Source organism: Globicephala melas, chromosome 11, assembly GCF_963455315.2.
Source record: "Globicephala melas chromosome 11, mGloMel1.2, whole genome shotgun sequence".
NCBI lineage: Eukaryota > Metazoa > Chordata > Mammalia > Artiodactyla > Delphinidae > Globicephala > Globicephala melas.
The window spans coordinates 79,068,157-79,095,913 of NC_083324.2; the positions used below are offsets into that span (position 1 = coordinate 79,068,157).

The window sequence follows — 27,757 nt, forward strand, 5'->3', positions numbered from 1 at the left end:
TTTTTTAAGAGCCAACTGATTAGTTGATGATGGGGAGAGGCGGGCCTTGGGAGCCGTCTCATGGTTGGGGGGGGCGGGGGGGAAAGATGGCGGAGCTGATGCTCCTCAGCGAGATTGCGGACCCGACGCGCTTTTTCACCGACAATTTGCTGAGCCCGGAGGACTGGGGTGCGCGGAGTGAGGCCTCGGGGAGGGGAAAGGGCTGTGGCGTACTGTGACCCTGAGGCACGCAGGAGGAAGCGGAGGCCCAAGGAGGAAGGCTGGGCAAATACGGAATGCACCCCCTGAAGGAGGGCGGAACGGGAGGCTAGTTGTGCTTTCGGGGGATGCGGGAGTTGGGGAAGACCTCCGCTCCTGCGGAAATATGGAGTTGTTCCGGGGTCGGGGAGGGAGGGGCTGAAGTTCTTTGGCTATATCACTTTTCAAGTGGGCGGGCGGTGGGTCCGGCCGAGCCGAGCCAATGAGGGATGGGTCGAGGGCTTTGTGTGGATCCGAAGGCTGCGCTACCGGAAGACCCCCCGACCCTCCGCACCTCTTGCAGACAGCACCTTATACACCGGCCTGGATGAAGTGGCCGAGGAGCAGACGCAGCTCTTCCTTTGCCCGGAGCAGGATGTCCCGGTATCGGTCCCCAGCCTGGTCTTTTACGCTTGGTGGGTGAGGGTGGTCGCAGAACCAGGACTCATCCCCCGGCCTGAGGTCATCTGGAGCCACCCGTCATCCTCACACTCCTGCCATCTAATATCCTCCCTTATTCAGTTTGACAGCAGTTCCCTGGACTTGGAGATGGATGTCAGCCCTCCTGAACCCCCCTGGGACTCTCTGCCTATCTTCCCAGGTAAGCTACCCTGTGTGATTCCCTCATCCAGAAACCCTGAGCTTCCGTTGTTTCCCAGAAACTGCAATTCCTCTTATCCTCACGCTTCCTCCACCGGATTGCCTGTGTACTCTTCTCCCTCTTTGATTCTTTATATGTGTTCGTTCCCCCTTGCCCCAGTGAGGGGTCCTTACCCCATAAAATCCTGGGCACTTTTTGGACTCTTGTCAGGATCTGCTTCCAGGTTATTTTCTAACCCCTTTCTCTCCAGATCTTCAGGTGAAGTCTGAGCCATCCTCCCCCTCCTCCTCCTCCTCCCTCAGCTCTGAATCCTCGCGCCTTTCTGCAGAGCCCTCCAGCCAGGTGAGAGTCATCTCCCTCCTACTGTCTGTGGCAGGGACTCAGCTCCCTCGACTTCACCTATAGATGCTGAGGAAATGATTTGTGTGCTGCGAGTCATGGGGTGTTGGTGGGGGGCTTCTTTTCTGCCTTTGCCATTTCTTTTATATCCTCATTTTTCACATTTCCATTCTTTGGTTGTCTAGAATTGAAGGTGGAGTTTTTTAATATACAGAGAAATGTGGCAGCCATGGGGAGCCTGGGAAGAAGAGAGTTGTTAACTGCTGAGAATTCTGGAACTTTTCTTGTCCGAGTTGTCCACGCGAAGGCAATATTTGAAATCATGAGACTTTATCACCCCTCCCAGGAATAAAATAGAAAGAGAGAACCAGGGGCCAGACACAGCCTAGGGAGATGCTGAGTATGAATGTCAAGTAATTGGTGGTTTGTAAGCTCGAAAGCTTTTGTTCTTGCTCTTACTCTCAACACGTCCTTTGTTTTCTTTCCTTGTTTCTGTCCCCCTGATTTACCCTGACTCGTACCCAGGCCTCTGGTGTAGGGGAGGTGCTGGTCGTGAAGTCAGAGTCCTTGACACCCTCACTCTGCCTCCTGGGAGATGATCCAACATCCCCATTTGAAACCGTCCAGATCAATGTGGGCCCCACCTCTGATGATGCCTCAGGTAATAACAGCCTGCACCATCCTCAGGCTTTACCAAGGTAGAGTGTATGTATGTGTGTACACACGTGCACGCGCATGTGTGTATGGGAAGCGGGAGTGCAGTCAGCAGGACAGGGAGGAAAAGGTGGCGAGGAGAAATGGCAGATAACCAAGAGAGAGGCCGGGAGCGGGAGGGAGGATTTCAGGAAATCACAGCCAGTGAAGCACGGAAGAAATGGGGATGATTTTTCTTTCTTTTCTTGTTCCTAGTCACCTGTTGTGTGATTTAACTTCCTGTTGCTTTGCATAAACTTGCAGACAGTTTAGGGCATTTTTATCTATGTGACTTTCCCCCTGAAGGTTTTATTATAAAAATTTTCAAACATACAGAAAAGTTGGAATACCATATACCCAACTCCTGGATTCTACAAGTAACATTGTTTGTGCTGTTTTGAAAAGCGTTATTGAGTTTAGTTACTCTTATATGTTTATTGAGCAGCTACTCCATGCCAGATACTGGACACGGTGCTGGAGTTGCAAAGGTGAAGAACACGTTAACCACCACACTGACTTGAGGCCCCTGTAGTGTGGTGGGGGGAAGAAAGCCAAGCAAGGTGTACTAATTCTAGGATAGAGCCTGTCACAGGCACCCTGAAAGCTCACAAGAGGGGGCCTCTCACCCGATTGGGGCTGGCTCAAGGGTGTACTCTAGGCGGAGGGGTTTCCTGATCCGAGTTTCAAAGGACACATAGGAATTAGCCAGAAGGAGAACGTGGGGACTGGTTGTGTTTGTAAGGAACGTGCATCTCTTTAGAGAGGATATGAGGTGGGGTAGTAAAGAAAGGCCAGGAGATGCAGAGGCTGCAGGGCCAGGTAGGAACCCTGCTAAGGGACTCTTAGCTTTTTTCCTGTGGGCAGTTGGGAGCCTTTGAAGAGTCAAGCAGGAGAGCAATATTATTAGGAAGAGGACTCTGGTGGCAGAGTAGAGAGTGGATTGCAGAGACACAGGACTGGAAGCAGAAGGAGGACCAAGAAAGAGGTTCATGCGGTTAATCAAGTAAGATACTCAGCTGCTGAGAAGAAGGCAGATTTGAGGAAGCATGAATTAGAATGGATGAGTGCAGTGACCCTCCTGGGCGTTGAAGAGAGATAGGGGTGAAAGAGTGTGCCTGGGTTTCTGGCTAGGGCAGCCACCCGGTGGGTGAGGGTACCGACCACTGGATAGAGCCTGCAGGAGCAGGAGCCCGCTGGTCAGGGAGCACGTGGTGAATTCAGTGTGGGACGTGTTGGTTATTTTATTTATTTTATTTTATTTTATTTTATTTTTGGGGGATACGCGGGCCTCTCACTGTTGTGGCCTCTCCCGTTGCGGAGCACAGGCTCCGGACGCGCAGGCTCAGCGGCCATGGCTCATGGGCCCAGCTGCTCCGCGGCATGTGGGATCCTCCCGGACTGGGGCACGAACCCGTGTCCCCTGCATCGGCAGGCAGACTCTCAACCACTGTGCCATCAGGGAAGCCCCCATGTTGATTATTGATTTCAAAGCGACTTCAGGGTTTCCTAGCACCGCCTCCCTTTGGTTGAACTTTAACCAGAAGCTAGAAGGCAAGAGAGCCCCAAGGTGCACTCCATTCATGTTTTCCCCCGGGCCTCAGAGTAGGGCAGGGAAAGATGGAGAGTGGGTTTGGAGGGACAAACAGCTCATATCCAGCATACGATTAAATGTTACAAAGAGGACAAACAAAATAACGGATTGAAAAGTCTATAACAGCAAAAAGATTATTGATGGTTTTGCAAAGGCTAGTGTTTTTGGAGTCAGAGTCTCCCCTGGTATTTAGGTATTTTTTGAGGGCCTGTACTTTACCCCTCACTTTGACAGACATGAAGCATAAGACATAGTCCTTGCTTTTGGAGAGTTTCATGAGGTTTATAACACATGGTTAATAGCTCAAACAGTGGTCACCTCTGAGGAGGGGATCTGGGTGTCTGGTTGACAAGGAAGGGAATGAAATTTCCTTTTCACTGAATTCCCCTTCCTTCCTTTGGGATTTTGTATCATATGACTGTATTACCTATCAAAATATATAAGTAGTTATGACATTTTGAAATAGCAGTAGTGGCAATCATATAATTAAGTATCAAAATGCGTGCTGTGGACCAGAGGTAGTAGCGGACCATTGACCTCGGGGCTGAATCTGGCCCTCGGACGGGTTCACCTCCATGGGGCAATCAACAGGTCTTATAGATAGGTTTTTTTTCTTTGTTTGTTTTTTATTTTTATAGATAGGTTTAACAGAAGCCATGAAGGCTCAGAGGTGACTGAGCTTTGAAGGCTGACAGAAGGAAGAGAATCTGTATGAAGGGACAAGCATTGAGCCCTGTTTAAGGCCAGTTGAATTTGGGTGAACGGCGAGGCTTGAGAAAGGAAGTGACCAGCAGGCAACTTGGGAGTCAGGATCACGGTGCAGCGGGGCAGTCAAGGGTAGAGATGCAGACTGGGCAGTTGTCAGTGTGGTGACGCGTGATCGCGTTGGGCCAGGATGAGGTGGAAATCCAGCCAGACAGGAATCTGGGCCCTTACGAATGCTGCCGAATCCTGCTTGGGCCTCGTCCATGTGAATGGACAAGGTGTGTGAGGAAGAAAGAGGGAGAGCAGAAGCACAGGGACAGCCTTGAGGGAAGCTGAGCAGCGGTGAAAACAACTGATAGGGGCCACGGAAGGAGAAAGGGAGTCCTGGGTAAAGAGGTAGGAGGAGAGGCAGCAGATTAGCAGCTCCATGGTGCCCCTCCTCTGGATTGCCCTCCTGGGCCAGAAGAGTTTTCCTTGCAGGTACAAGGAGAAATGACCATGTCTTCCATTTCCCCATCTTAGCCCTCTTCTCCTTCAGTGTTTGTCTGATATCCAGCTTTTTGTCTCATCCCACTGTCCCGCAGATGTTCAGATTAAGATAGAGCCTGTCTCTCCATCTTCCTCCATCAACTCAGAGGCTTCCCTGCTCTCTGCGGAGTCCCCCAACCAGGTGAGCATCCACTTCCTTCCTCCCTCCAGCACGCCGGTGCGTTCCTTCTGGCTCTCAGAGGTGTGAGAGCTTTCTTTTCTTCAGCTCCGTCTCCTCAGCACTCCTCCTGACTCACATATCTTCTGGAATGCCCCACGTAGGCTTTTATAGGAGAGGAGGTACTGGAAGTGAAGACAGAGTCCCCATCCCCTCAAGGGTGTCTCTTGCGGGATGTCTCAGGCCCCCCACTTGGAGCTGTCCAGATCAGCATGGGCCTGTCCTCTGATGGCTCCTCAGGTAATGAGGCCTCCTGACACCTGGAGTCTCTCGCAAGAGGCCTATAGTCCTGACATTTCTTCTTCCTTCCTTCCTTTCACCTTCCTTCAGGCAAACCCCTGCCCGCCCGGAAGCCACCACTGCAGCCCAAACCTGTGGTGATAACCACTGTCCCGATGCCACCGAGAGCTGTGCCTCCCAGCACCACTGTCCTTTTGCAGCCCCTTGTCCAGCCACCCCCAGGTACTAAAGAAGGAGAGAAGGAGGTGGCCTGGATTGACCTTCTCAGGGGGCTCACAGCCATTGAGCCTCCCGACACTTGGGTGCTCAGGTGTGGGTGTGGACACAAGGAACCCACCTGACTTCCAGCTCTCTGACCTCCTTCTCCTGTCCACTTGCCCCAGTGTCCCCAGTTGTTCTCATCCAAGGTGCTATTCGAGTCCAGCCTGAGGGACTGACCCCCCCTGCTCCACGGCCTGAGAGGAAGAGCATTGTTCCAGCTCCTATGCCTGGGAACTCCTGCCCGCCTGAGGTGGATGTAAGCATTTACTGGGGAGGAGAGGAGTAGGGCTAGTAATGGGAAGAGAAGAGAACTGTCGTGGGAGAGAACTGTGGAGTGAGAAGGGAGCAAAAAGTGAGGAAGCAGGCCCATAAGACGGTCCTGAAGGTTAACGTGGACCTCTTTTATATATGAGTATCTACTCCGTGTAGTTTTAGGATCCTTGGGTTTGCTACCCCTGCAGATGGAGAAGTGGGCGTGGTCTTAGTACATCAAAGGCAGGGGAGTCATCCTGTGTTAGAGAAGAGGGAGGCTGCTTCCTAGGGGAAGACCAGGTAAACTGTTCTCTAATTTTAGCAAGCGTCAACTTCGGGTCCTAAAAAGGAGAATTGAGAAGAAGGAAGACCACCCATCAAGGAAAGGAACTGAGGTTCCACGAAGAACCAAGATGGGGGAAGTTCCTCATATAGTCTAACTTCTCTCAGTGCTGAGGAACAGCATTAGGGAGTGGTTGAGAGAAGGGCCCCTTCCCTGGAATGTTTTGGCAGAGAGGAAGAACCTCTCTCTGGCTCTGTAGGTAGAGGTTAGGAAGGCAGGAGAGTGGCCCCTGTGAGCTCTGGGTGATCGGTCCCTGGAGTTAGAGGGTGTGATGCCCCTCTCCCTCCCCTCTTTCCCTGTCTCTCTGACCCTTTTGTGCCTAGGCAAAGCTGCTGAAGCGGCAGCAGCGAATGATCAAGAACCGGGAGTCGGCCTGCCAGTCCCGGAGGAAGAAGAAAGAGTATCTGCAGGGGCTGGAAGCTCGGCTGCAGGCTGTGCTGGCCGACAACCAGCAGCTCCGGCGGGAGAATGCTGCCCTCCGCCGGCGGCTGGAGGCCCTGCTGGCTGAGGTAAGACCCGGGTGTCCTTGGGAGACCCGTGGGAGTACGGGCTCCTTGGAATGACTCCCCCTCTCTGGCTTCTCTCTTTCTCTGCATCTTAGAACAGCGAGCTCAAGTTAGGGTCTGGAAACAGGAAGGTGGTCTGCATCATGGTCTTCCTTCTCTTCATTGCCTTCAACTTTGGGCCTGTCAGGTGAGACGCTCGTTGCCTCCCCAGAGCCTTCTGGGTGGAGCCCAGCCCCCGGCTGCCCGATTGCCTGCTCTGGCACAGTCACTTTCGTTACTTGCACACAGACAGCTCTGATGTCCTTGGCGCTGATGGTGGGTGTATCCAGTCAGTCCCTTCTTGTTCCCTCATTGCTCTCATAAGTGTTATGTCCTGGAGGAGATGGTGGTGAGAACGTTGATAAAAATAGTGACTATTAAGTGCTTAGTGAGTTCTGGGCCCTTGGTTAAGCACTCTCCTTTCCTCGTGTTTTCTGGCTCGATGAGTAGGGACTGTTCTCATTCCGTCCTACAGATGAAGAGATTCAGTCTTGTAGCACAGATCGGAACCAGGCGGACTATCTGTAGAGCCCTCCCCCTTAACTAGCCCCTCAGTAAAGCTGGAATTCTTCCTCGTGCTCTGTCCTTTCCTATCCACAGCATCAGTGAGCCTCCTCCAGCTCCCATCTCTCCTCGGATGAGCAGAGAGGAGCCTCGACCCCAGAGACACTTGCTGGAGTTCTCGGCGCAAGAGCCAGTTCACAGAGTCGAGCACCCCCAGCATCCCTCCCAGGGTCCCAAGGAGACCCAGCCCAGCTCCACGGGCCAGCCAAGTTTCAGGTGAGGAGAGGGCCCTCTCTCTTTTGAGTGTGTCTTCTCCCCCAGAGTGACCTTTCCTTTTGAGGGGAGCTGGAGTTGCTGTCTTGCCAGCATGACCTTCTCCATTGATGGGAGAGCACTGGGCAGCCTCAGGTCATTGCCTCGTCCCTGCCTCACTCCAGGAACCTGACAGCCTTCCCTGGGGGCACCAAGGAGCTGCTGCTGAGAGACCTGGACCAGCTCTTCCTCTCCTCTGATTGCCGGCACTTCAACAGGACCGAGTCCCTGAGGTGTGGGGCATTCACAACCGGGGCGCCTTCCCTCTTGTCCCGAGGCCCCTCCGCAGACGGCCTGGCTGTCCTTGTGTGCTGAAGCACCAGCTCTCTGTGCCCTCTTTCTCCCCTCCTATGTGTGGGCGAGGAGAGTGGGAGTCTTGGCCTGGCACAGAGGTTTTACCCGTCCTCTGCTTCCCCAGGCTTGCTGATGAGCTGAGTGGCTGGGTCCAGCGCCACCAGAGAGGCCGGCGGAAGATGCCCCAGAGGCCCCAGGAGAGACAGGTAGGAGGGGGTGGGGCTGGTTCAAGGAAAGCCACTTGAAAACAAGGGCTGAATGTCCTGGGGATTTTAAGAGGGCATCTTGTTATGGGGCTTTGGGGGCAGTAGGAGGGTGGGTGTGCGGTGGCGTCAGCTCCCAGGGGCTGTCTGTTTCTTTTCCCTTTTCCCTCCACCCTCTTCAAATCCTCAGATACTTCTCCTTCCAGAAGTCTCAGCTATGGAAGAAGTCGCCTCCAGTTAAGGCAGTCCCCACCCAACCCCCTGGGCCCCCAGAAAGGTGAGTCTTGGGGGGGCACTTATTTGTTAAGTGAGGTTCCACTCTAAAGAGCTATACCCTAAGGAGCTGTCCTGTGCTCGTCATCATTGCCACCGATGGCGTGATGCTCCCCTTATCCCCTGGGGGTCTCTTGTCTTTCTCTCATCCTTTCCCCCTTCCGCACTGGGAACTGGGCACTGGGCTTAGTTCCTCGCCAATCCCGTTTCCCTGCCCATCTAGGGATGCTGTGGGCCAGCTGCAGCTATATCGCCAACCAGACCGTTCACAGCCAGAGTTCCTGGATGCAATTGACCGACGGGAAGACACATTTTATGTTGTCTCCTTCCGAAGGGTGAGTTTCTCCTCCTGGCCCCATCCCTGTCACCCTGGGTTCCCCAGCAGTCTGCCTGCAGGTTGAGGCTGTAGAGTAGGGCCGGGGAGCCTGTCAACATCTTTTCCTCCACCCTCCCAGCCTGGCCCCTCTTTTTCCCAGGACCACTTGCTGCTCCCAGCCATCAGCCACAACAAGACCTCTCGGCCCAAGATGTCCCTGGTGATGCCCGCCATGGCCCCCAATGGTAATTCTTTCTCTGCCCAGTGTGGGGAGGGGTCCTGAAATTGAGGAACAAGGAAGTTCCAGTGGGGAGACCCAGCATGAGGAGTTGAGGGGGGAGATGGGGACAGGAGTGGTAATTCTATAGAGATGCTAGATGCATGGGTGAGAAGAAGCCAGAAATGACTGGGTAGAAAAATAAAATGCAGGACACTGCTGGGAGGAAGATGAGGGTGCGGGTCCTCCCTAGGTGAAACTGCTTAGGGTGTGCTGGGCAGAGGGGTGTGGGCTGGGAACCCGCCGGACTCTTCTTTTTGTTCTCTTGCTGTCCTCTCCCCTGTGACCTCACACTCATCAGTGTCATTTTTTCCCCGACTTCCTTCCTTCTCCCTGCACCAACTCCCTCCCTCCCCTCTCATTTAACTCCCACTGGGGCTCTGCTTCCTCGTCACTGCCCTTCCCCCGCTGTCCACCTCTACTGTTCTGACCCCTCCTCTCCGTCTGTCTCCCCCTTCTCCTCTTCCCTAACTCCCCGCTTCTCACAGAGACCCTGTCAGGCCGGGGGCCCCCGGGAGACTATGAGGAGATGATGCAGATCGAGTGTGAGGTCATGGACACCAGGGTGATCCACATCAAGACCTCCACGGTGCCCCCCTCACTCCGAAAACAGCCGTCCTCAAGCCCGGGCAATGCCACAGGTGGCCCCTTGCCAGCTTCTGCAGCCAGCCAGGCCCACCAGGCCGCCCGTCAGCCCTCTACCTCAATCATCCCTGACCTCTACGACTCACACTGACTTAGAACTGGGGGGCAGGGGGTGGGGGCGACCAAGTGGGACTGTTTCGAATTTTCCTGATCCCTGGGCTGGGGGCAATTGGTAAAGGAAAGACAGGGTATGGGGGTTAAGCACTTATTTGGAGGTGCGGGGAAGTTTTCCTCTCTTCTCACCCCTTTTTGGAATATAGGGCTCCTCTCACTTCTGTGAACCCCGTGTCCCTGCTTCTTTCTTTGAGGGTGTTGAATGAGCTTAAGTTTTGGGGTAGGTGGGCTCCTGTACACTCTTTATTCTTTTGTTTCTGTTTGGGGGGTGGAGGTGGGAATTTAGTCCCCAGGCGGGACTAGGGAAGTTTTTACATTTTGGAGCTAGTTCCTGAGAGTCAAGGAGGAGAGGTGGAGGGAGGTCAGGTGTATGTATGTGCATATCTTCTTTTTTATTATTAAATAAACAACTTGGAGGGAGTTGAAGGAATGGTGCCTGCCTAACTGGCTCGTGACGGGGAATTCTGGGGAAAGTGACTTGCATAGGGCCAGTGTTCAGAGAATCAAGTACTGAAGACATGGCTGGCTCTGGGGTGGGGTGGGTGTGTGATCGCAGAGCTCACGTCATCCCCTTATCCCCACCCCTGCAAGGCGGGTATGTCTGCTGTCTAGCGGGGGAGCGGGGGAGCGGGGGAGTGGGGGAGTGGGGGAGGGCTGTCCCATGGCGTGACAGGCTGGAGGATGCAGCTCCCAGAATGTGTCTGAGTAAACAGGAAGGACAGGGGGCCCCACGCCCTTCAGGGTGAGCGTCCTCCCTGGGTCCTGTGCATTCTTGCAGGTTCTCCCCCACCTTGCTTTCCAGGACTAGCAGCTTGAACTAACAGTGGAGGTGGGGCCAGGGGCTGTGAGCCCAGAAAGGAGACACAGTGGAGAAGGGGGCAGTGTTTGGAGGGAAGGGGCACGTTGAGGAGCATCTCCTTAGCCCTAAACTGGAGGAAACTAAAACATGAGAGTCCAGTTGAGAGAAAAGGAGGAGCACGGGGCCAGCAGGAAAGGCTGTGTTTTCTAATTAGGAGGAAGGGGAACAGGGCAACGTGTGAGGGGCCGAGTCTCACTCAGCCTCGGGGGGATCTCCATCAGCAGCTCCTGTCCAGCAGCACCACGGGCCTGGCCCTGCAGGAGTGTCCTGGGTCAGCGGGAGGGTGTGGGCTAGGCCTGGGCTCAATGCCCAGGTGGCTGGACAGGGGCTGCCCGGGCCATAAGCCGAGGGCTGAAAGCGGGAAGAACCTCACGTGTTCAGCCAGGCTCCCCCGCTTCCCCATTACTGTGTTTGGGGTGAAAACAGACCAAGTAACTATGGCAACCTGGAACCTAGGGCCCCCAGGAACTAGGCCTCTCCTCCCTCCAGAGGGCAGCCCTGGCTTCTCCGCCAGCACTTCCTGTCCCAAGGTCCCTCCAGCTGTTTCCAGCCTTATCCAGGCAGTGAGTGCAAGGAGAACAGGGATTTTGGAGGGAGAGCACCTGAGTTGGAGCCCCTGCTTTGCCTTTTGTTAGTGGGTGTCCTTGGTAGGTAACAAACACTCTGAGCCTTAGTTTCCTCATCTGTAAAATGGGGTACTCCTACCTACTTCTCAGGGTTGGTGTGGGGAGGAAAGATGATGTGCAGGCTGCCTGGTCCCTAGTGGACACACTTTTCTCTCCTCCCCTGCTCCTTTCTCCCTCCATTTACATTGTCCTTTTCTCCTCAGTTCCGCTTTTCTCCCATCTGGGTCCATCACTGTTTCATTGTCCCATCGCTTTTTCTCTTTCCTGACCCCAGCTCAGGAAAGTGCTTGAAGTACTGGCATCTCAGACTGGGTGCTCTGGGGTGGGGCAGACAGCTCCTCTGGCTTAGTGGCAAGGGACAGCTGGCACTGTGGTGTGAACCGAGAGTCAGACTCTTGGCCAAGGGCATGGGTGGTGGGAAGGACCAGGAGAGGTGTGGAGAGTGGGTGTGCTGTGGAGGGGGAAGGCAGGTCAGTCTGCCGCCCTTCAGGCCCACGTGGGTCTCCAGCTGCAGCCCTGTCGAAGGCCACCGCAGCATGCTGGCCATTGTCACTCCTGCACCTCCTGTTGGCCCCCTTCTGGCTCAGACCCTCTTTATCTTTCAGTTCTGCTGCTTTCCTTCCTCAGAGTCTGCCCTTCGTTCCTCTTATGACCCCTGACCCACTGTCTCTCCCTCTTCTTTTTCTCTAGACTTCTTTCCTGCCTTTCTTTGCCCTCTACCCACCACGAGTCATCACCTTCTCTTTCAGACCCTTTATTCTTTGTTCACCTGTTTGTTTCTCCCAGTTCTTGTATTTTTCCCTTCCTCCCCCTCTGCTTCACTGTCTGCTCCCTTCCTTTTTTCTGGGTCTTCTCATCTCCTCCTGCTGCGAACCCTGTGTGCACCACCCCGTTTCCATGGCCCTTTCCACTCCTTTGTCCACATTCCCTGTCCCCTTCCATGACTTCCTCTCTTCTCCCCGCCTCAGCCCTCTCCTCCTCCTTCTGCCCCCCCTTCTCCCTTCACCTCCCCACTCCGGTCCTCTGTCCTCTTCCCAGCTGTGGGGCCAGCACTGGAGAGCCTCACATGTTTGCCTCATCGTTCTGCTATGGCTTCTGGATATAGCACATCTGGATTCCGGGGCCCAGATGTGTGGTTGCTACAGCGACCTCGGTCCCTCTGGTAAATATGGGCGCCCACCCGCCCCAGAGCAGAGAACAAAATAATTGTGTGACTTTCTTTTGTCATGAGATAGAAATGTCCTCCCCCCTCCCTTTGCCCTACACCCATGTCTCCAGGCAAAGGAAGTTTTAAGGGTCCAAACCCTTCCTCCTGTGGCTCTCTTGCCCCCTTTTCAGCCCCGACCTCTTAGTTCTCTCCCATCTTTAATCTCAGCCTCAATCTTTTCTCTCCACATTCCCCTTCCTCACCATCTCCCTCCCCCCAGATCTCAATAATGGAGCGTTGCCCGCCCCCTGACTTATACTTGGCAATTTCTTCTGAATCTACATAAAAACTGGATGTGGAAAGAAGTTTCAAAAATCCACATCACCCACCCTTTCTTCTCAAACAAGTCCATCGGAAGCCCCTTCATTTATTTCTTCCCTAAGTCTTCAGTCTCTCTGGGGCTGTTCTTGTGGGAGGGGAGGAATACAGGCTTTGAAATCAGAAAACCTGGGCTGAGGCCCACCTTCACCACCACTAGTGAAGTCCCCAGGACAAGTCCCTTAATATCTAAGAGCCTCTGTTTCCTCAGCACAAAGTGGGATTAATAACGTGCTGCGGTGTAGGAAGGGCTTTGTAAACGGAAGCCCAGTACAACTGTTTTCTATCTTCCCGAGTCTGGGACTGCTTCCTTGGATCGCAGCCCCTGGCCTCTCTTTGCTCCCTCTCCCCATCCTTCAGGCCCTTGCCCTCAGTTGCCCTTACTCTTCTGTGTCTTCCTTGACTCCTCCTTGGCTTTCCCTTTCCTTCCTTGCTGTGCCTTTTATGCCTTATCCTCCTGAGGGTAGGACAGGAACTTGGAGCTTCATTCAAGGATGGAGGTCCAGAGCTGAAGACACCTGGACTGAGGATTCAGAGAACAGCCAGAGCATGCAGACGGCTCTTGCTAAGACCCCAGCCTTTCTTTCTGCCCATCGCCTGGGACACCTCAGTGAAGGCAAGCCGTCTCTGACCACTGGACTTCCCTGCCTTTGCCCTGGGGCTCCCTGCCAGACACTCTTGCCACACCCTCCTCTCCCAGTCATTTCACAGCTCAGTATTGACAGGCATTTATTTATTTATTTTAGTTATAAAATTTTTGGCTGCGTTGTGTCTTCGTTGCTGCGCGCGGGCTTTCTCTAGTTGTGGAGAGCGCGGGCTACTCTTCGTTGCGGTGGGTGAGCTTCTCACTGCGGTGGCTTCTCTTGTGGTGGAGCGCGGGCTTCAGTAGTTGTGGCGCACGGGCTTAGTCGCTCCGCAGCATGCGGGATCTTCCTGGACCAGGGCTCGAACCTGTGTCCCCTGCAATGGCAGGCGGATTCTTAACCACTGTGCCACCAGGGAAGCCCTTGACAGGCGTTTATGAAGCACCTGCTCTATGCGAGGCCCAGTGCTTTTCTGATAAAATGCAAACATATATAAGACATAAGCTCCTCCAAGAGCCTGAAATCCAGGGCGTGGATGACATTTTGGGTAATGATTATCTCAGAACCTGGAATTATGTCTGTCAGGCCTCCAGTGGCTTCTTCTAATGCCCTGTGAGCTTGTGAATGTCTGGAGTCCCGCACCCTTCTCTGACTCTGGCATCCCGTCTCCCCTCAGAAGTGGACTTCCAAAACACCCCAGGGCCATCCTTTCAGCTCTTGCTTCTTTCTCTCCAGGGTCTTCTGGTCACTGTCTGGGCCAAGTATACCTGTGGTGACCATACTTCCTAAATAATAAAACCAAGGGACTTCTCTGGCGGTCCAGTGGTTAAGACTCCATGCTCCCACTGCAGGGGGTGTGGGTTCGATCCCGGGTTGGGGAACTAGTATCCCACATGCCATGTGGTGTGGCCAAAAAAATAAATAAAATAAAAATTTAAAAGTAAACAAAAAATAAATAAAACAAAGACAGGGTATAGGACCAAAAAGAAAAAAAAAAAAGGATATGACCATTAGAATTACTAGAATCTGTGGTATCAGAGAATATCTGTTCTCTGCAGTCTGCTCTCTCCACATAATGCTGTTTCAGACCCTCCTTCGTCCTTTCATCTCCTCTCCCCCAACCCCTGCCTGGAGATCTGAGGGAAGCTGTTACCTATTCCAGGCTCTGGGGGCTTCGGGCCAAGGCAGAGGAAGGAGGCTGAGCCCAGCTCTATCCAAGAAGCTGATTTCATCCTCCCCATCAAAGCCACTAAAAAAAAACCAGCCACACACACACCCAGACACACGGACACACGGGGACACCCACGCGAGGGAACATGCAAGCCTTCGCCCTCAGCCAGTGGGAGTTCACAGGGCATAGGGCACAGCCAGGTGCTGGGCCAGCGCACCCTGACCCAGGATCACCACACCCACGACCCTGGGGACCTGACCAGGGTACGGACACCTGTGCCCCAACACAAGCGGCAGAATCGGGCACACACAGCCTCCTGCCCGTCCCTTTCACCCATGACCTGTGACTTGACCAAGCTACTCCTCAATGGTGAGGATTGTAGCTGGGTGGCAAGAACTTTATCCTCCGTGTGAAGCCTGGGATGGGGTCTCCCTCAGCCTGGATATTTCTCATCTGGCCAAAGTCTCCTTTTCAGCCCCTTGTCAGAGTGGCAAAGCACATGGGGAAATGAGACCAGAGAAGCAGCCCAGCAGCCTGATGTGGGTGTGTCTGCCACCCTGCCCTCTGGTCAGTCTTCCTGTCTCTGCCCGATATCAAAGTGACCTCTTCCTCCAGCCCATGCCTCTCTCCCTACCCCTGCTCCCCTGCAGCACCCAGACATTAGCCCTCTTCCACTTTCCAGAACGTCACCTCACCATTTGTGCCCCCACCCCCATATCTGCACCTGCCTTTTGCTCTTTCTCCATCCCTAAACCTCCTAACTTTCGGGCTTCCCTTCCCTGTCTCCCTTGAACCCCACCTTCTTTCCCAAGTCTCCTATGTCCTGGTCTTCAGCCAAGCCCTTGTCCAGCCAGTGCCCAAGCCTCATCCGTCATTTCTCCAGGAATTTGCTGAGGTGAGAGAATGAAAAGGGGTCCTTGATCCCGAGCCCAGAACCAGAGATTGAACAGTACAGATGGGGAGAGGCAGCACGGGGACAAGGCAAGAAAAGGGGAGAGTGCAGGTGGCAGCAATGGGGCCGGGCAGGGGCAGAGGTGGGGACAAGGGAAGGCCCCTGTTGGAGAGAGATGTAGGCTTGGGAGGGAGGTTTCCTCCTGCCACTCATCCCCTATGCTCCCTGCCCTGCCGGGAGATAATTGGTTGGGGGATGAAGGAGTGGGTACTGGGCAACAGACAGATGGGGCAAGATCCAAGCTGGAGCACTGTGGCAGCTGGGAAGAGGTGGGGAGGTGCAGGGGAGGGAGGAGGGAGAGGGCCTGGACATGGGAAAGGGTGTTGCTAGAGAGGAGAAAACATAGAACAGGGGCAACATGTGGAGAAATGGTGGGGGAAAAGGAGAAGTGGCATGAGGATGGGGCTGTCAAGTTGGACAGAAATTAGGGCGAGGAGGAAGGGTAAAAATGGGATAAGGAAAGGATGTGGGAGGTTGGACGAGGGCTGGAGGGGGTGAGATGAGGGACCAGTGATCCCAGATGGGGGGCGTCGGGGGGGTCGGGATGACGGCGGGGGGAGAGGAGGGGTGGCATGTGATGACGTTGGGAGGGTCTGGCAGGGATGGGAGGGCGGGAGGACCTGCCCTATCTCCGCTCCCCTCCCTGACCTCATGCTGGTCCTCCCCTTCTCCTCCCCCTGCTCGCTGCAGACTCCCTCCTTCTCACTGTCGCAGCCCAGATCGACGGTCGGGTGGCGGCTCGGTGAGCCCCTGCTGCAGGGAACAAGCAAAGGGACATCCAGGAGCCCAGGGCTGCCAAGGGGCGCCCACCCACCCTGCCCCGAGAACCCCCTTCCCAAGGTCGGGGACAGAGCAGGTGCAGAGACACCGCAGCCGCTTGTTACTCAGGTAAGGAACGGCACTCTGGGAGAAGGAAGGAGGAGCCGGGAGAGGCGGGGACTTCGGTCCCCCCACCCCAGGTGAAGGTTGGCAGGAGAGCCTCCCAGGAGAGCCTCCCAGAGCGGGGACTTTCCGTCGGGGCAGAAGGAATAGGACCATGCGCTGGGGACTGGACTCCCTGTGGAGGGTGTGTCTGGGAGGACAAGTCAGTGTGGGTGTTGGTGAGGGGTGGGGGCGAGGCAGATGCTGGGGTTTGGACAGGACTAGGCATGGCACCAAGGTGGAGGTGGTTATCGGTGAGCCGGGACTCTGGGCCCTGGAGTTGCTGGAGCTGGTGGCCAGCTGAACCTCAGGAGGAAAGTGCTGGTGGAACCCCAAGCGCTCTGGCTGGAACCGCTGAGCCGGAGCTCCAGGAAGGTGCCCTAGGGAGCTTCTTTGAGCACCCAGGTGGGGACTCCCCAGGTGGCAGCACGTGGACTGCAAGGCCCGGGAGGGAGTTCTGGGGGTCTGGAGCCTTTAGGAAGTGCTGAAATGAAGCAGAGTCAGGACTCTCAGGTCTGGGAAGGGCACGGAGTCTGCAGAGAGAATCCTAAAACTTGTTCTTGGCAGAGAGCTTTGCACCCATGACTCACGGTTCAGCGGGGCTGTGACGACTGAGAGATGCCTCCAGGGGCACAGGGGCTCCGTCTTCGCTCCATCCCCCTTCCAGGCTCTCCTGCTTCTGTTCGTCTGAACCTCCCCCCTACACGTGACACACCCTGGGTGGGACAGGCGGGACCCTTATCTCGCCTGGAAAGAATTTAATGGCTTGGAAACAACTGGAAATGGAACTGAGAGGAACTACTGGGAAACAACTCGGAAACATGGAAACACCGCAGCTGCTGTCTGTCGGCTTCCAATCCCCGCCCACTTCCCAGACCCTCGGCCCCTCCCCTCTTTCCCTGGCCCTGCCTCCAAAGCCCTGGGGACCCAGCACCTCAATTCCTCAACCTTCCTTTCCCTTCAGTCCTGGTCTCTCAGTGCGACCAGAACCCACCTTCTATCTCTCACTGCCCCCAAAACTCTTTCCCCCTGGGGGTCCGGAAGTCCTTTCTTTTAATTTTCCCATTTCTCTGGCCCATTAGCTCCCCAGAGTAAGGGGCATCTGGATCCTCCAACTCCCCCCTCTCCCGGTATCTCCTGGTCACCTGGTTCCAACCCAGTATCTGGAGCCCGCCCTCATCTCCCTCCTTCATCTCACAGTCCTGGAATCCTTCTACCTTCACTCCTCTTGTGCCATGAGGAACAGAGAAAAGCATGGGGATGGGGCCAAAATCCTCCACTTTTGGAACCTCCCTCACGGAAGCCAGCCCCTCTCCCCACTTCTTGGGACCTACAGTCCCTGATGAGCGAAGTGTCAAAGTTGGCCACGACATGAATAGCCTGCATGCTGAGTCATAGCTTTTGGGAAGATGCCCCCCCCCCCGTCCCTGCCAGCCCTCCAACGCTGGGGAGGATGCCGAGAAGATGAGGCACCCCAGATGCAGCGGTAGGGGAGGGTGATGAGGGGGAAACACAAGGGACACCCAAGTTTTCTGCTTTCCTAGTGCTGAGAGAGGAGCGGGATTCTTCCAAGACTTGGGAATGGGGAGCTGGGGGGTGGTGGAGACCCGGCCAGAGATGGGTACTGGGAAGGAGGCTCTGGGGGTGTGGCCTGTGGGGGCAACTCCTCTCTTCTCAGACCAGCTTCACTGCTTTCCTGCTGCTTTCCTTCCTGCTGCAGAGACCCTGCCCCTTCCCCCCACCACGTGGGGAGAGATGCAGGATTTGATTGTTGGGGTAGGGAGACTGGACAGCTCCCAAAGGCCTCCCGGGTGTGGGGCACCCTGTATCCTCTGCTCCCCACTGGAGAAGGGCCTCCTGTGTGGTTCCCCTCACTCCAACTAAGTTCTTTGACTCACATAGCTGCCCTGTGAGCCAGTGAGAAATCAGCTTTTTTTAGGCATCAGCCAATGACTAGGTGTGGAGGAAATGTGAAGAGAAGATTATGTGTGTGTGCCTGCAAAGATGCAAGCTTCTTTGGATAAATACGAGTATACGTGTACAAGAAGTGTGTTCATATTTGTATTTGTGGAGGAGCGCACATGAGTCCATTTGTCTGTGTACGTGTATTTGTGTGTGCACGCACCCGGTGATGTGCACGGCCTTAGACACAGGGCCACTTAGGCTTAGGTCAGAGCCCACCTCATGCCCAAGGCTACACTCCAAGCTGAGAGAAGGGCTGAGGGGCCGAGGGAAGGGCAGCTCTGTGCCTGCCAGGTCTCTCTGCCCAGGTTTTGTCGGGCAGGGTGCCTCTCAGTGTGGAAACGCTCTGTCCCTTAGTCCAGCTCCCTTCCATCTCTCGTGGGGTGGTGGCGGGGTATGATGGCTGGTAGCCCCGGAAACTTCTTTCTCTCAGACTCAGAGGAGAATTTTAAGTGTAGGAAGCCAGGAAATGTGTGCGTGTTGCAAGGAGGTGCGGGTCACAGTCCCTTCCCTCCTCACCAGTCAGCATTCCCACCACTCATCCTGCCCTCCTTCCCACTCCAGCCTCTCTGGTCTGGAAGAACTGGGCACCTGCTAACACCTCTCCTTAACCCTTCGCCTGAACCTGCCCCCTGCACACTCCTCTGTTACCATAGCCCCCTCTCCTGGTTCACCCCGAGTGCCCCACTACCTTTCCTCTCTAACCCTTGTCTCCCTGTGCTCCCCAATTCTTGCCTCAGTGGATTCCACAAACAAACACAACTTGGTAACCAGCACTGAGATCAAGAAACAGGATGTTCTTAGCGCCGCAGAATTTCCCCACCATGCCCCTCTGGTCACTACTCCCCCGAGAGTGCCACACTTCTGACTTGTAACACTACCAGTTGACGCTTAACGTTGTCTAGACTCAAACCTCACACAAATAGAATGTTTCAGCACATTCTCTTTTGTGTCTGACTTCTCTGCTCCACCCCATGTTAGGGAGACCCATCCATGTTATTGCATATAGTTGTAGCTTGTTCTCGTTGCTTTATTTCATTCCACTGTGTGAACAAACCACACTTTATTTAATCCATTCTACCTATGTGAGACATTTGGGTAGTTCCCAGTTTGAGGCTATTATGAGTAGTACTGCTGTGGTGGGTATATTCCTTGGAGTGGAAGTGCCAGGTCATAGGGTTGGCATATAGCTCTAGTAGAGTTGGTAGATTGTGCCAAATGGTTTTCCAAAGTGCTTGTACCATGCAGCCCTGCCAGGATCCACACCTGGCCTGCTCCCTGGTCAGCATCTGCCCCAGCTGCTCTTTCTAACCAACTTACAGCCCCAGACACTGTCCGTGGTCCTAGCCCTGACCTTGGTCCTGTCCTTGGTTCCAGCCCTGATGCTAGTCCTGGGCTTAAGTTGAGCTATGTAAATTGACTAAATATTTATATAGTCAATAAGTATTTATCAAGCACTTACTATGTGCCAGATGCAAGGATATAGCAGCCAAGAAAAGAAGCAGGTGCTACGCGTGCCCCCATGGACCTTACAGTCTAGCAGGCAAGATTGAGTGTGGGCAAGGAAGTAATAAAATAATCCCGCAAATAAATGTATGATTATAAATTGTCATAAATACTACAAATGGGAGTTACACAATGCTGTGATGTCACGTGACAGGGGGAACCTGACCTGGGCAGGAAAGGTTTCCTGAGGAAGTGATGTGGGGTTGACACCTGAAGGATGAGGAAGCCAAGAAAAAAGGGAAGAGCATTCCACATAGAGGAAACCATAGATACAAAGGTCCGGGGCTGGGAAGAGTGTGGGGGACTTAAGGCCAGTGAGACTGGAGTGGAGAGAGGGAGGGAAGTCTTATGGGGGATGAGGTGGGAGAGGTCAGCAGAGGCCGAATGCTGCAGGGCTGTCTGTCAGTGTTTGAAGAGTATTCGGAAGGGCGACACTGAAGAGTTTTAGGGGGAGAGGGACATTCTAGTTGCCTTCGCAAGATTATAAGGGGGCAAGGATGGAAGCAGAGCGACCAGCCAGGAGGCAACTGCAGTTGTCAAGCAAAAGGTAGATAGTAGCTTGGACTATAATGATGCTTAGAGGGAGAGATATAAGCAGATTAAAGAGATGTTTACAATAAAATATGGGTAAATATGATGAAATACAGTGGTGTTGAACAGGCTGTTGGGTTTCTGGCTCGTGAGGCTGGATGACTGAGGCTGGGGCCATGAGCTGCAGTAGAGAACACTGAGAGGGGATGCAGTACAGGAAGGATGAACGTTGAGTTCAGTTTTAGACATGTTGAATTTGAGGTGCCCAAGAGGAGAGGCCAAATAGGAGGTTGGATATATTGCTTGGAGTTAAGAGGAGAGAGTTTATATGTTGGGGTATAGTTTGGAAATTAAAGTCGTGGGTCTGGATGAAGGTACCTGGGTGGACGACTACTGCAGTAGGTCTCAACTCTGGCTGCACACTGCAGTCACCTGGGGAGCTGTTAAAAATACTAAAGAAAATTCAGTCACTCTAGCCACATTTCAAGTGTTCGAGAGTCAGTGATCTCTCCTGTCTACCTTGTTGACAGCACAGATACAGAATGCTCTAAAATGGAGGATGTGGCCAACAGTATCCAGTGATTTTGAGAGAGAGCAAGTAAGGTGAAGACAAACGTCTTTTAGATTTTGTGACACTGAGATCATTGGGAGGCCTTTGGGAGGGCTATTTGGTAACCTTTGGGTTGAAAGGAGATCGGGAAGTCAGGTGGGAACAGATTGAGGCATGCATGGGATATAGGGAAATAGAAATAGCGAGTACAGATAAATCTTTTGACAACTATGGCCAGGAAGTGGAGAAGAAAAATATGTGGTGGCTGGAGGGAGTGTGAGATTGGGGAAAAAAATTTTAAGTATATTTTTGTATATTTTGTGTATTAAGTATATTTTTGTGCATATAGTGAAATGCACATATCTTAAGTGTATAGCTCAGTTAATTTTGATTATGTATACATATGTTTAACCACCACCCAGTTCCAGGTACAAACTATTTCTAGTAATTCTATCCTATCTTGTATTAGCTCTGCCTGTTTTGAACCTCATATAAATAGCATCATTTACAACGTTCTTTTTTTGTGTATGGTTTCTTTTGCTTAGTGTTATGTGTGCGAAATTTGTCCATGTTGTTGCATGTAACAAGAGGGTGTTTTTTCATTTTGTTTGTTTATTTGTTTTGTTTTGGTTTTGGCCTCACCGTGCGCCTTGCAGATCTTCCTCGACCAGGGACTGAACCTGGGGCCCAGCAGTGAAAGCGCTGAGTCCTAACCACTGTGCAACCAGGGAAGTCCCAAGAGGGTGTTTTTGTATAGTATTCCATTTTATGACTATGCCCAATTTATTTATCCATTCTACTATTAATGGACACTTGAGGTGCTTCCAGTTTGGGCTAATATGAAAAAAATCCCATGAACATTCTTGTGCATGTCTTTTCGAGGATGTACGCAGTCGTTTCTGTTGGATATTTACCAACAAGTGGAATTGCTAAGTTATAGGCTGTATGGCTTAGTAGAAACTGCTTACTGGTTTTCCAAAGTGGTTGCACTAATTTCTTTCTTTTTTTCTTTTTTTAAAATAATATTTATTTATTTATTTTTGGCTGCGTTGGGTCTTCATTGCTGTGCGCAGGCTTTCTCTAGTTGTGGCGAGTGGGGGCTACTCTTCATTGTGGGGCGCAGACTTCTCATTGTGGTGGCTTCTCTTGTTGCAGAGCATGGGCTCTAGGTGTGCGGGCTTCAGTAGTTGTGGCGCATGGGTTCCGTAGTTGTGGCTCACGGGCTCTAGAGCGCAGGCTAAGTGGTTGTGACTCACAGGCTCAGTTGCTCCGCGGCATGTGGGATCTTCCCGGATCAGGACTTGAACCTGTGTCCCCTGAATTGGCAGGCAGATTCTTAACCACCGTGCCACCAGGGAAGTCCGGTTGCACTAATATCTGCTCCTGCTTGCAATAAATGAGAGTTCCAGTAGCCTCACATTCTTGCCAATATTGAGCAACAACAGTCCCTTTAATTTTAGCCGTGCTGGTGGATATTTAATGGCATCCTGTTGCGGTTTTCATTTGCCTTTCCTTGATTACTGGTTTTGTTCCACACATACATATGTTTATTGTTCATATATTAATTGGCCCTTTGGCTATATTCTTTACTGGAGAGCCTGTTTCTTTTGCCACTTTCAAAAACGGGTTGGGCTTCCCTGGTGGCGCAGTGGCTGAGAGTCCGCCTGCCGATGCTGGGGACACGGGTTCGTGCCCCGGTCCAGGAAGATCCCACATTCCTCGGAGCGGCTGGGCCCGTGAGCCATGGCTGCTGAGCCTGCGCGTGCGGAGCCTGTGCTCCGCATCGGGAGAGGCCACAACAGTGAGAGGCCTTTAGTTTAGATTTTAATCCTCTCTCTCACTCTCAATAACTGTGTCCTACTCTCCCCTTCATATATAATTTATATACATATATATTCATATTCTGACATATCTCACCTATTTTCTCCCACTCTGTAGCTTGCCTTCTTATTCTCTTAATGGTGTCTTTTGATGACCTCTATGGTTAAGTTTTGCGGTTAGGTTTTAAGAAATCCTTTTTTTCTTTTTTTTCATTTTGGCTGCGTTGGGTCTTTGCTGCTGCGCGCGGGCTTTCTCTAGTTGCGGTGCGCGGGCTTCTCGTTGCGTTGGCTTCTCTTTGTTGCGGAGCACGGGCTCTAGGTGCACAGGCTTCAGTAGTTGTGGCGTGTGGGCTCAGTAGTTGTGGCTCATGGCCTCTAGAGCGCAGGCTCAGTAGTTGTGGCGCACGGGCTTCATTGCTCCGTGGCACGTGGGATCTTCCCGGACCGGGGCTCAAACTCGTGTTCCCTGCGTTGGCAGGCAGATTCTTAACCACTGTGCCACCAGGGAACTCCCTATATATTCATTTTAAGTTAATTTCTGTAGGTGGACATAAGGTAGAGATAGATTTTTTTTTCCCATGTGGATCTTCATTTGACCCAGGACCATTTATCACAAAGACAATTCATTCTCCTCTTAACTGCAGTGGTACCTTTTTCATTAATCAGGTGACCACATATGTGTAGGTCTGTTTCTGGACCCTATTCTGTTCTCTCTATCCTTGCACCTTTGTAATGTTTTGATATTTGATATTCAGTAATGTAAGTCCTGAGGAAGAGGGGTTTTTTTGTTTTTTGTTTTAAACAGGAGCTTTTTGAGCTCATATGGGAAGCTGACGGGAAGGATCTAGTTGAGAGTAAGGGGCTGAATAAAAGAGAGAGAGGATAATCTACACCTTAAGGTTTCTGAAAGACAATAGAAGCTGGGACCCAGGTGCTTGTGGAAGGATTAGTCTTTTATATTCATCCACTGATCCATTCAACAAAAATGTGTTGAATAGCTCCCACGTGCCAGGCACAGGCGTACAGCAGTGCCAGGACAGATGAGGTCCCTGTTCTTAAGGAGTTCCCATCCTAGCAGTGGGAGAAAGATAAACAAGTAGCCACACAAACAGTTGATTCAGGCAGCAGTAGATGCCTTACGAACATAAGCAGAGGACCCTGTGCTGGGGAGTGATGAAAGGCTGCTCCAACGGGGCATCAAGGAAAACCTCTGGGGCTCAATGACATGTGAGTTAAGATCTGAACAAGGAGACAGCCTCCGAGAGCTCAGTGAAGAACGTCCTAGACAGAGGAGACATAGAGTGCAAAGGCCCTTTAGTCTAATGTAATCTTGTAGTGTCTGTGGAACAAGCAAAACAGACCAGTGTGGGTGGAGGGGGTGGAGCAGGGTGACCAAATGATATCAGAAAACGAGGTAGAGACAGATCTGTCCAAGGAGGGTATCCGTTAAGGTTGGGCTGAACGTGGATTTTCCAACATGTGAGTTGGGTAGATTAGTCGTGGGTGGTGGGACTATGGGTGTGTGTGTTGGGGAAGGAGGGCATTCATCTTGTCTCCTTCTCTGTGAAGCTGCTCTCATATGTGCCCTCTCTCCCTGCAGCCTCCTGAATGATGCCAGCCCAAGGTTCCCTAACCTCCAGCCTGGCCCTCCTGGTGCTGCTGGGCACAGTCAGAGCAGGGCCTTTCTCTTCACGGTCCAATGTGACACTCCCAGCCCCACGGCCTCCTCCCCATCCAGGAGGCCGCACAGAACAGCCAGGAGTGGGAGGCCCTTCTTCTCAGCTTTATGAGCACACCGTGGAAGGAGGGGAGAAGCAGGTGGTGTTCACCCACCGCATTAACCTGCCCAATTCAGGTAGCTGTGGCTGTCCCCCAGGCACTGAGCCCCCCGTCCCTGCTTCAGAGGTGCAGGCCCTGAGGGTCCGGCTGGAGATCCTGGAGGAGCTGGTGAAGGGGCTCAAGGAACAGTGCACTGGGGGATGTTGTCCTGCTGCTGCCCAGGCTGGCACAGGTGAGCGGATGATCCCAGGAAGGGGCACAGAAAAAGAGGAAGGTGGAGAAGTGGGTTAGGGTTGGGTGGGCATTGCTAGTCCATAAAGGACCTCGGTATGAGTTAGAAAAAGGCATGCCTGCCTCCCCCTTGGGGGCGGTGAGTGCAGCCCGGGAACAATTCTGAGATAGGAGCCACGTGACTAGATGTCAGCCCTCTCCTCCCCAGCGTATGTTAGGGCACTGGGAGGCCACATATACTGACAAGTTGCAGCTGGAAACTAAGATGGCCTTAGGAAATGAGGCTGGCTCTGCTGGAGAAGCTGACTCAGAGGAGCACGATACAGGGTCAGCCGCTCCCGCAGAGAGACTGAGGCCCACCTCTTGCTCTTACTCCAGGCCAGACGGACGTGCGGAGCCTCTGCAGTCTCCATGGCGTGTTTGACCTGAGCCGCTGTGCCTGCTCCTGCGAGCCAGGCTGGGGTGGGCCCACCTGCTCAGACCCCACAGATGCCGCGGCGCCCCCCTCCTCTCCCCCCTCAGCTTCCCGGTCCTGCCCAGATGACTGCAATGATCAGGGTCGCTGCGTCCGTGGTCGCTGCGTGTGCTTCCCTGGCTACACCGGCCCCAGCTGTAGCTGGCCCTCCTGCCCGGGGGACTGCCACGGCCGCGGGCGCTGCGTGCAGGGCGTGTGCGTGTGCCGCGCGGGCTTCTCCGGGGCCGACTGCAGCCTGCGCTCCTGCCCTCGGGGCTGCAGCCAGAGGGGACGCTGCGAGAACGGGCGCTGCGTGTGCAACCCGGGCTACACTGGCGAGGACTGTGGGGTGAGGAGCTGCCCCCGAGGTTGCAGCCAGAAGGGGCGCTGCGAGGACGGGCGCTGCGTCTGTGACCCTGGCTACGCTGGCGAGGACTGCGGCTCTCGGAGCTGCCCGTGGGACTGTGGTGAGGGCGGGCGCTGTGTGGACGGCCGCTGCGTGTGCTGGCCCGGGTACGCGGGCGAGGACTGCAGCACGCGGACCTGCCCCCGCGACTGTCGGGGCCGAGGGCGCTGCGAGGAGGGCGAATGCATCTGCGACCCAGGCTACAGCGGGGACGATTGCGGAGTGCGCAGCTGCCCGGGCGACTGCAACCAAAGGGGCCGCTGCGAGGACGGCCGCTGCGTGTGCTGGCCTGGGTACTCGGGGCCCGACTGCGGCGCCCGCGCTTGCCCGCGCGACTGTCGGGGCCACGGGCGCTGCGAGAACGGCGTGTGCGTGTGCAACGCGGGCTACAGCGGCGAGGACTGCGGCGTGCGCAGCTGTCCCGGGGACTGTCGCGGCCGGGGTCGTTGCGAGAGCGGCCGCTGCGTGTGTTGGCCCGGGTACACAGGCCGGGACTGTGGCACGCGCGCCTGCCCCGGCGACTGTCGCGGGCGCTGCGTGGACGGCCGCTGCGTGTGTAACCCGGGCTTCACAGGCGAGGACTGCGGGAGCCGACGGTGTCCCGGGGACTGCCGTGGTCGCGGCCGCTGCGAGGATGGCGTGTGCTTGTGCGACGTGGGCTACGAGGGCGAAGACTGCGGCGTGCGCAGCTGCCCCAGGGGTTGCCAAGGTCGCGGCCAGTGTCTGGAGGGGCGATGCGTGTGCGACGACGGCTACGAGGGTGAAGACTGCGGCGTGAGACGGTGCACGCGCGACTGCAGCCAGCGCGGCGTGTGCCAGGATGGTGTGTGCGCCTGTTGGGAGGGCTACACGGGCGAGGACTGCAGCCTCCGTACCTGCCCCTCCAACTGTCACCGGCGCGGCCGCTGTGAGGACGGGCGTTGCGTGTGCGACTCTGGCTACACCGGCCCCTACTGCGCCACCCGAACCTGCCCGGCGGACTGCTGGGGCCGTGGACGTTGTGTGCAGGGCGTGTGCGTGTGCCACGCGGGCTATAGCGGCGAGGACTGCGGGCAGGAAGGGCCTCCCGCCAGCGCCTGCCTTGGGGGCTGCGGGCCTCGGGAACTGTGCCGCGCAGGCCAGTGTGTATGCGTCGAGGGCTTCCGAGGCCCCGACTGCGCCATCCAGACGTGCCCCGGGGACTGCCGCGGTCGGGGAGAGTGTCGTGAGGGCAGCTGCGTCTGCCAAGATGGCTATGCAGGGGAGGACTGCGGGGAAGGTGAGTGGGCAGCCTTTCCCAGTGGGAAAAGGGACTGGAAAACTGGAGCCAGTGGGAAAGCCTGAGTCTGAGGCCTAGGAGCCCAGAGAACTGGAGGAAGAGTGAAGGGGGGGGCATATATTGGGGTGGGGGGCGGGGCAGTCAGGGGAGCCAGGGAGCCACTGTCCACCAGGGGCTGCAGAACCATGGGGGCACGCCTGCAGGCGGGACCTGCCTTCAGATCTCTGATGAGCAGATTGGGGGCCCCTTTAGTTGCTTTTAGGGAGATTTTGTGTTCCTGGAGATGGGGGGCAGTAAATGAGACCCAAGGTCTGTTCAGGCCGCTGCCGGCTTTGTCCCACCCCCAGAGAGGAGTCAGGGCTTGGGTGGATCTCTCAGAGCCGCCCTGAGTAGGAGGGGCCTGTGATGGTGGAGGTTGGGGTGCCTTGGGCTAAGCAGCTTCTCACATCCTATTCTCCTGGACAGAGGTGCCAGCCGTTGAGGGCCTGAGGATGCACCTCCTGGAGGAGACGATGGTTCGGACAGAGTGGACCCGGGCTCCTGGCAATGTGGATGCCTACGAAATTCAGTTCATCCCCACGGTGAGAGCCAAGCTCCAAGAGGGGGCTGAGTGGGCAGGACTGCGGGGAGGGGGCTCCCTCCTGCTCACCTCAAGCAGGAGTCCCAGGTAACCGGTGGTTGCACGCAGCTGGCTGATTCCCGAAGCTGTTCCAAAGGCCTGCTCGTTCTGCCCCACACCCGCTGCAGAAGCCTCTGCGGCATTGGCCCACTGCTGCTGGAACATCTCTGGTGACCTTGAGCTCAGACTTCCTGAGGCTGCCGACTCCATTTTTGTTCATCACTGTAGTCAGTTCTTTTTGTTATTGCTGGATCCAAATCTGCCCCATTCTAACATCCATCCATTGGCCCTAGCTGGGCCTTCGCCAGCCGTCAGAACGCAATTTTTCTTTTCCTGTGTCTTACACCATAGGCTTTCAAGTATTTGGAGACATCAGCCATCGCGTCACCCTTCATTCCCTCCAGGCCAAATCCACTGGTTTCTTCTCCCCTTTTCTTAATGCTTTGTTCTCTGAATCCTTCACTTTTTGGTTTTCCTCCTCTAATACCTCCTGCTTTTTGCATGTGCCCCACCCCATCAAAATGTGGGAGCAAAGAGGACCCCAGTTGTTCC

The 27,757-nt window shown here is 54.4% G+C and overlaps 2 protein-coding genes across 5 annotated transcripts in view; both read left to right on the forward strand.

The window, feature by feature from the left end:
- The first annotated feature begins 63 nt into the window (after positions 1-63).
- ATF6B (activating transcription factor 6 beta) lies at positions 64-9,409 on the forward strand. Its single transcript, XM_030850660.2, is given in 19 exon segments — positions 64-168; positions 542-621; positions 760-838; positions 1,089-1,180; positions 1,703-1,838; positions 4,751-4,836; positions 4,977-5,112; positions 5,203-5,334; positions 5,496-5,629; positions 6,292-6,477; positions 6,570-6,661; positions 7,114-7,293; positions 7,455-7,562; positions 7,748-7,829; positions 8,033-8,103; positions 8,323-8,434; positions 8,576-8,660; positions 9,181-9,387; positions 9,390-9,409. Coding segments are annotated over 19 exon segments (2,100 nt in total). The 5' UTR covers positions 64-86.
- Positions 9,410-10,133: 724 nt separating this feature from the next.
- TNXB (tenascin XB) overlaps positions 10,134-27,757 on the forward strand; it is a 70,461-nt gene continuing 52,837 nt past the window's right edge. For all 4 annotated transcript variants that reach the window (XM_070046725.1, XM_070046726.1, XM_060308894.1 and 1 more), the window contains exons 1-5: positions 10,134-15,111; positions 15,859-16,056; positions 24,059-24,469; positions 24,847-26,586; positions 27,052-27,167. In XM_070046725.1, coding sequence (XP_069902826.1) covers positions 24,067-24,469; positions 24,847-26,586; positions 27,052-27,167 — 2,259 coding nt within the window. In that variant the 5' untranslated portion in view covers positions 10,134-15,111; positions 15,859-16,056; positions 24,059-24,066. The remainder of the gene's footprint in view (positions 15,112-15,858; positions 16,057-24,058; positions 24,470-24,846; positions 26,587-27,051; positions 27,168-27,757) is intronic.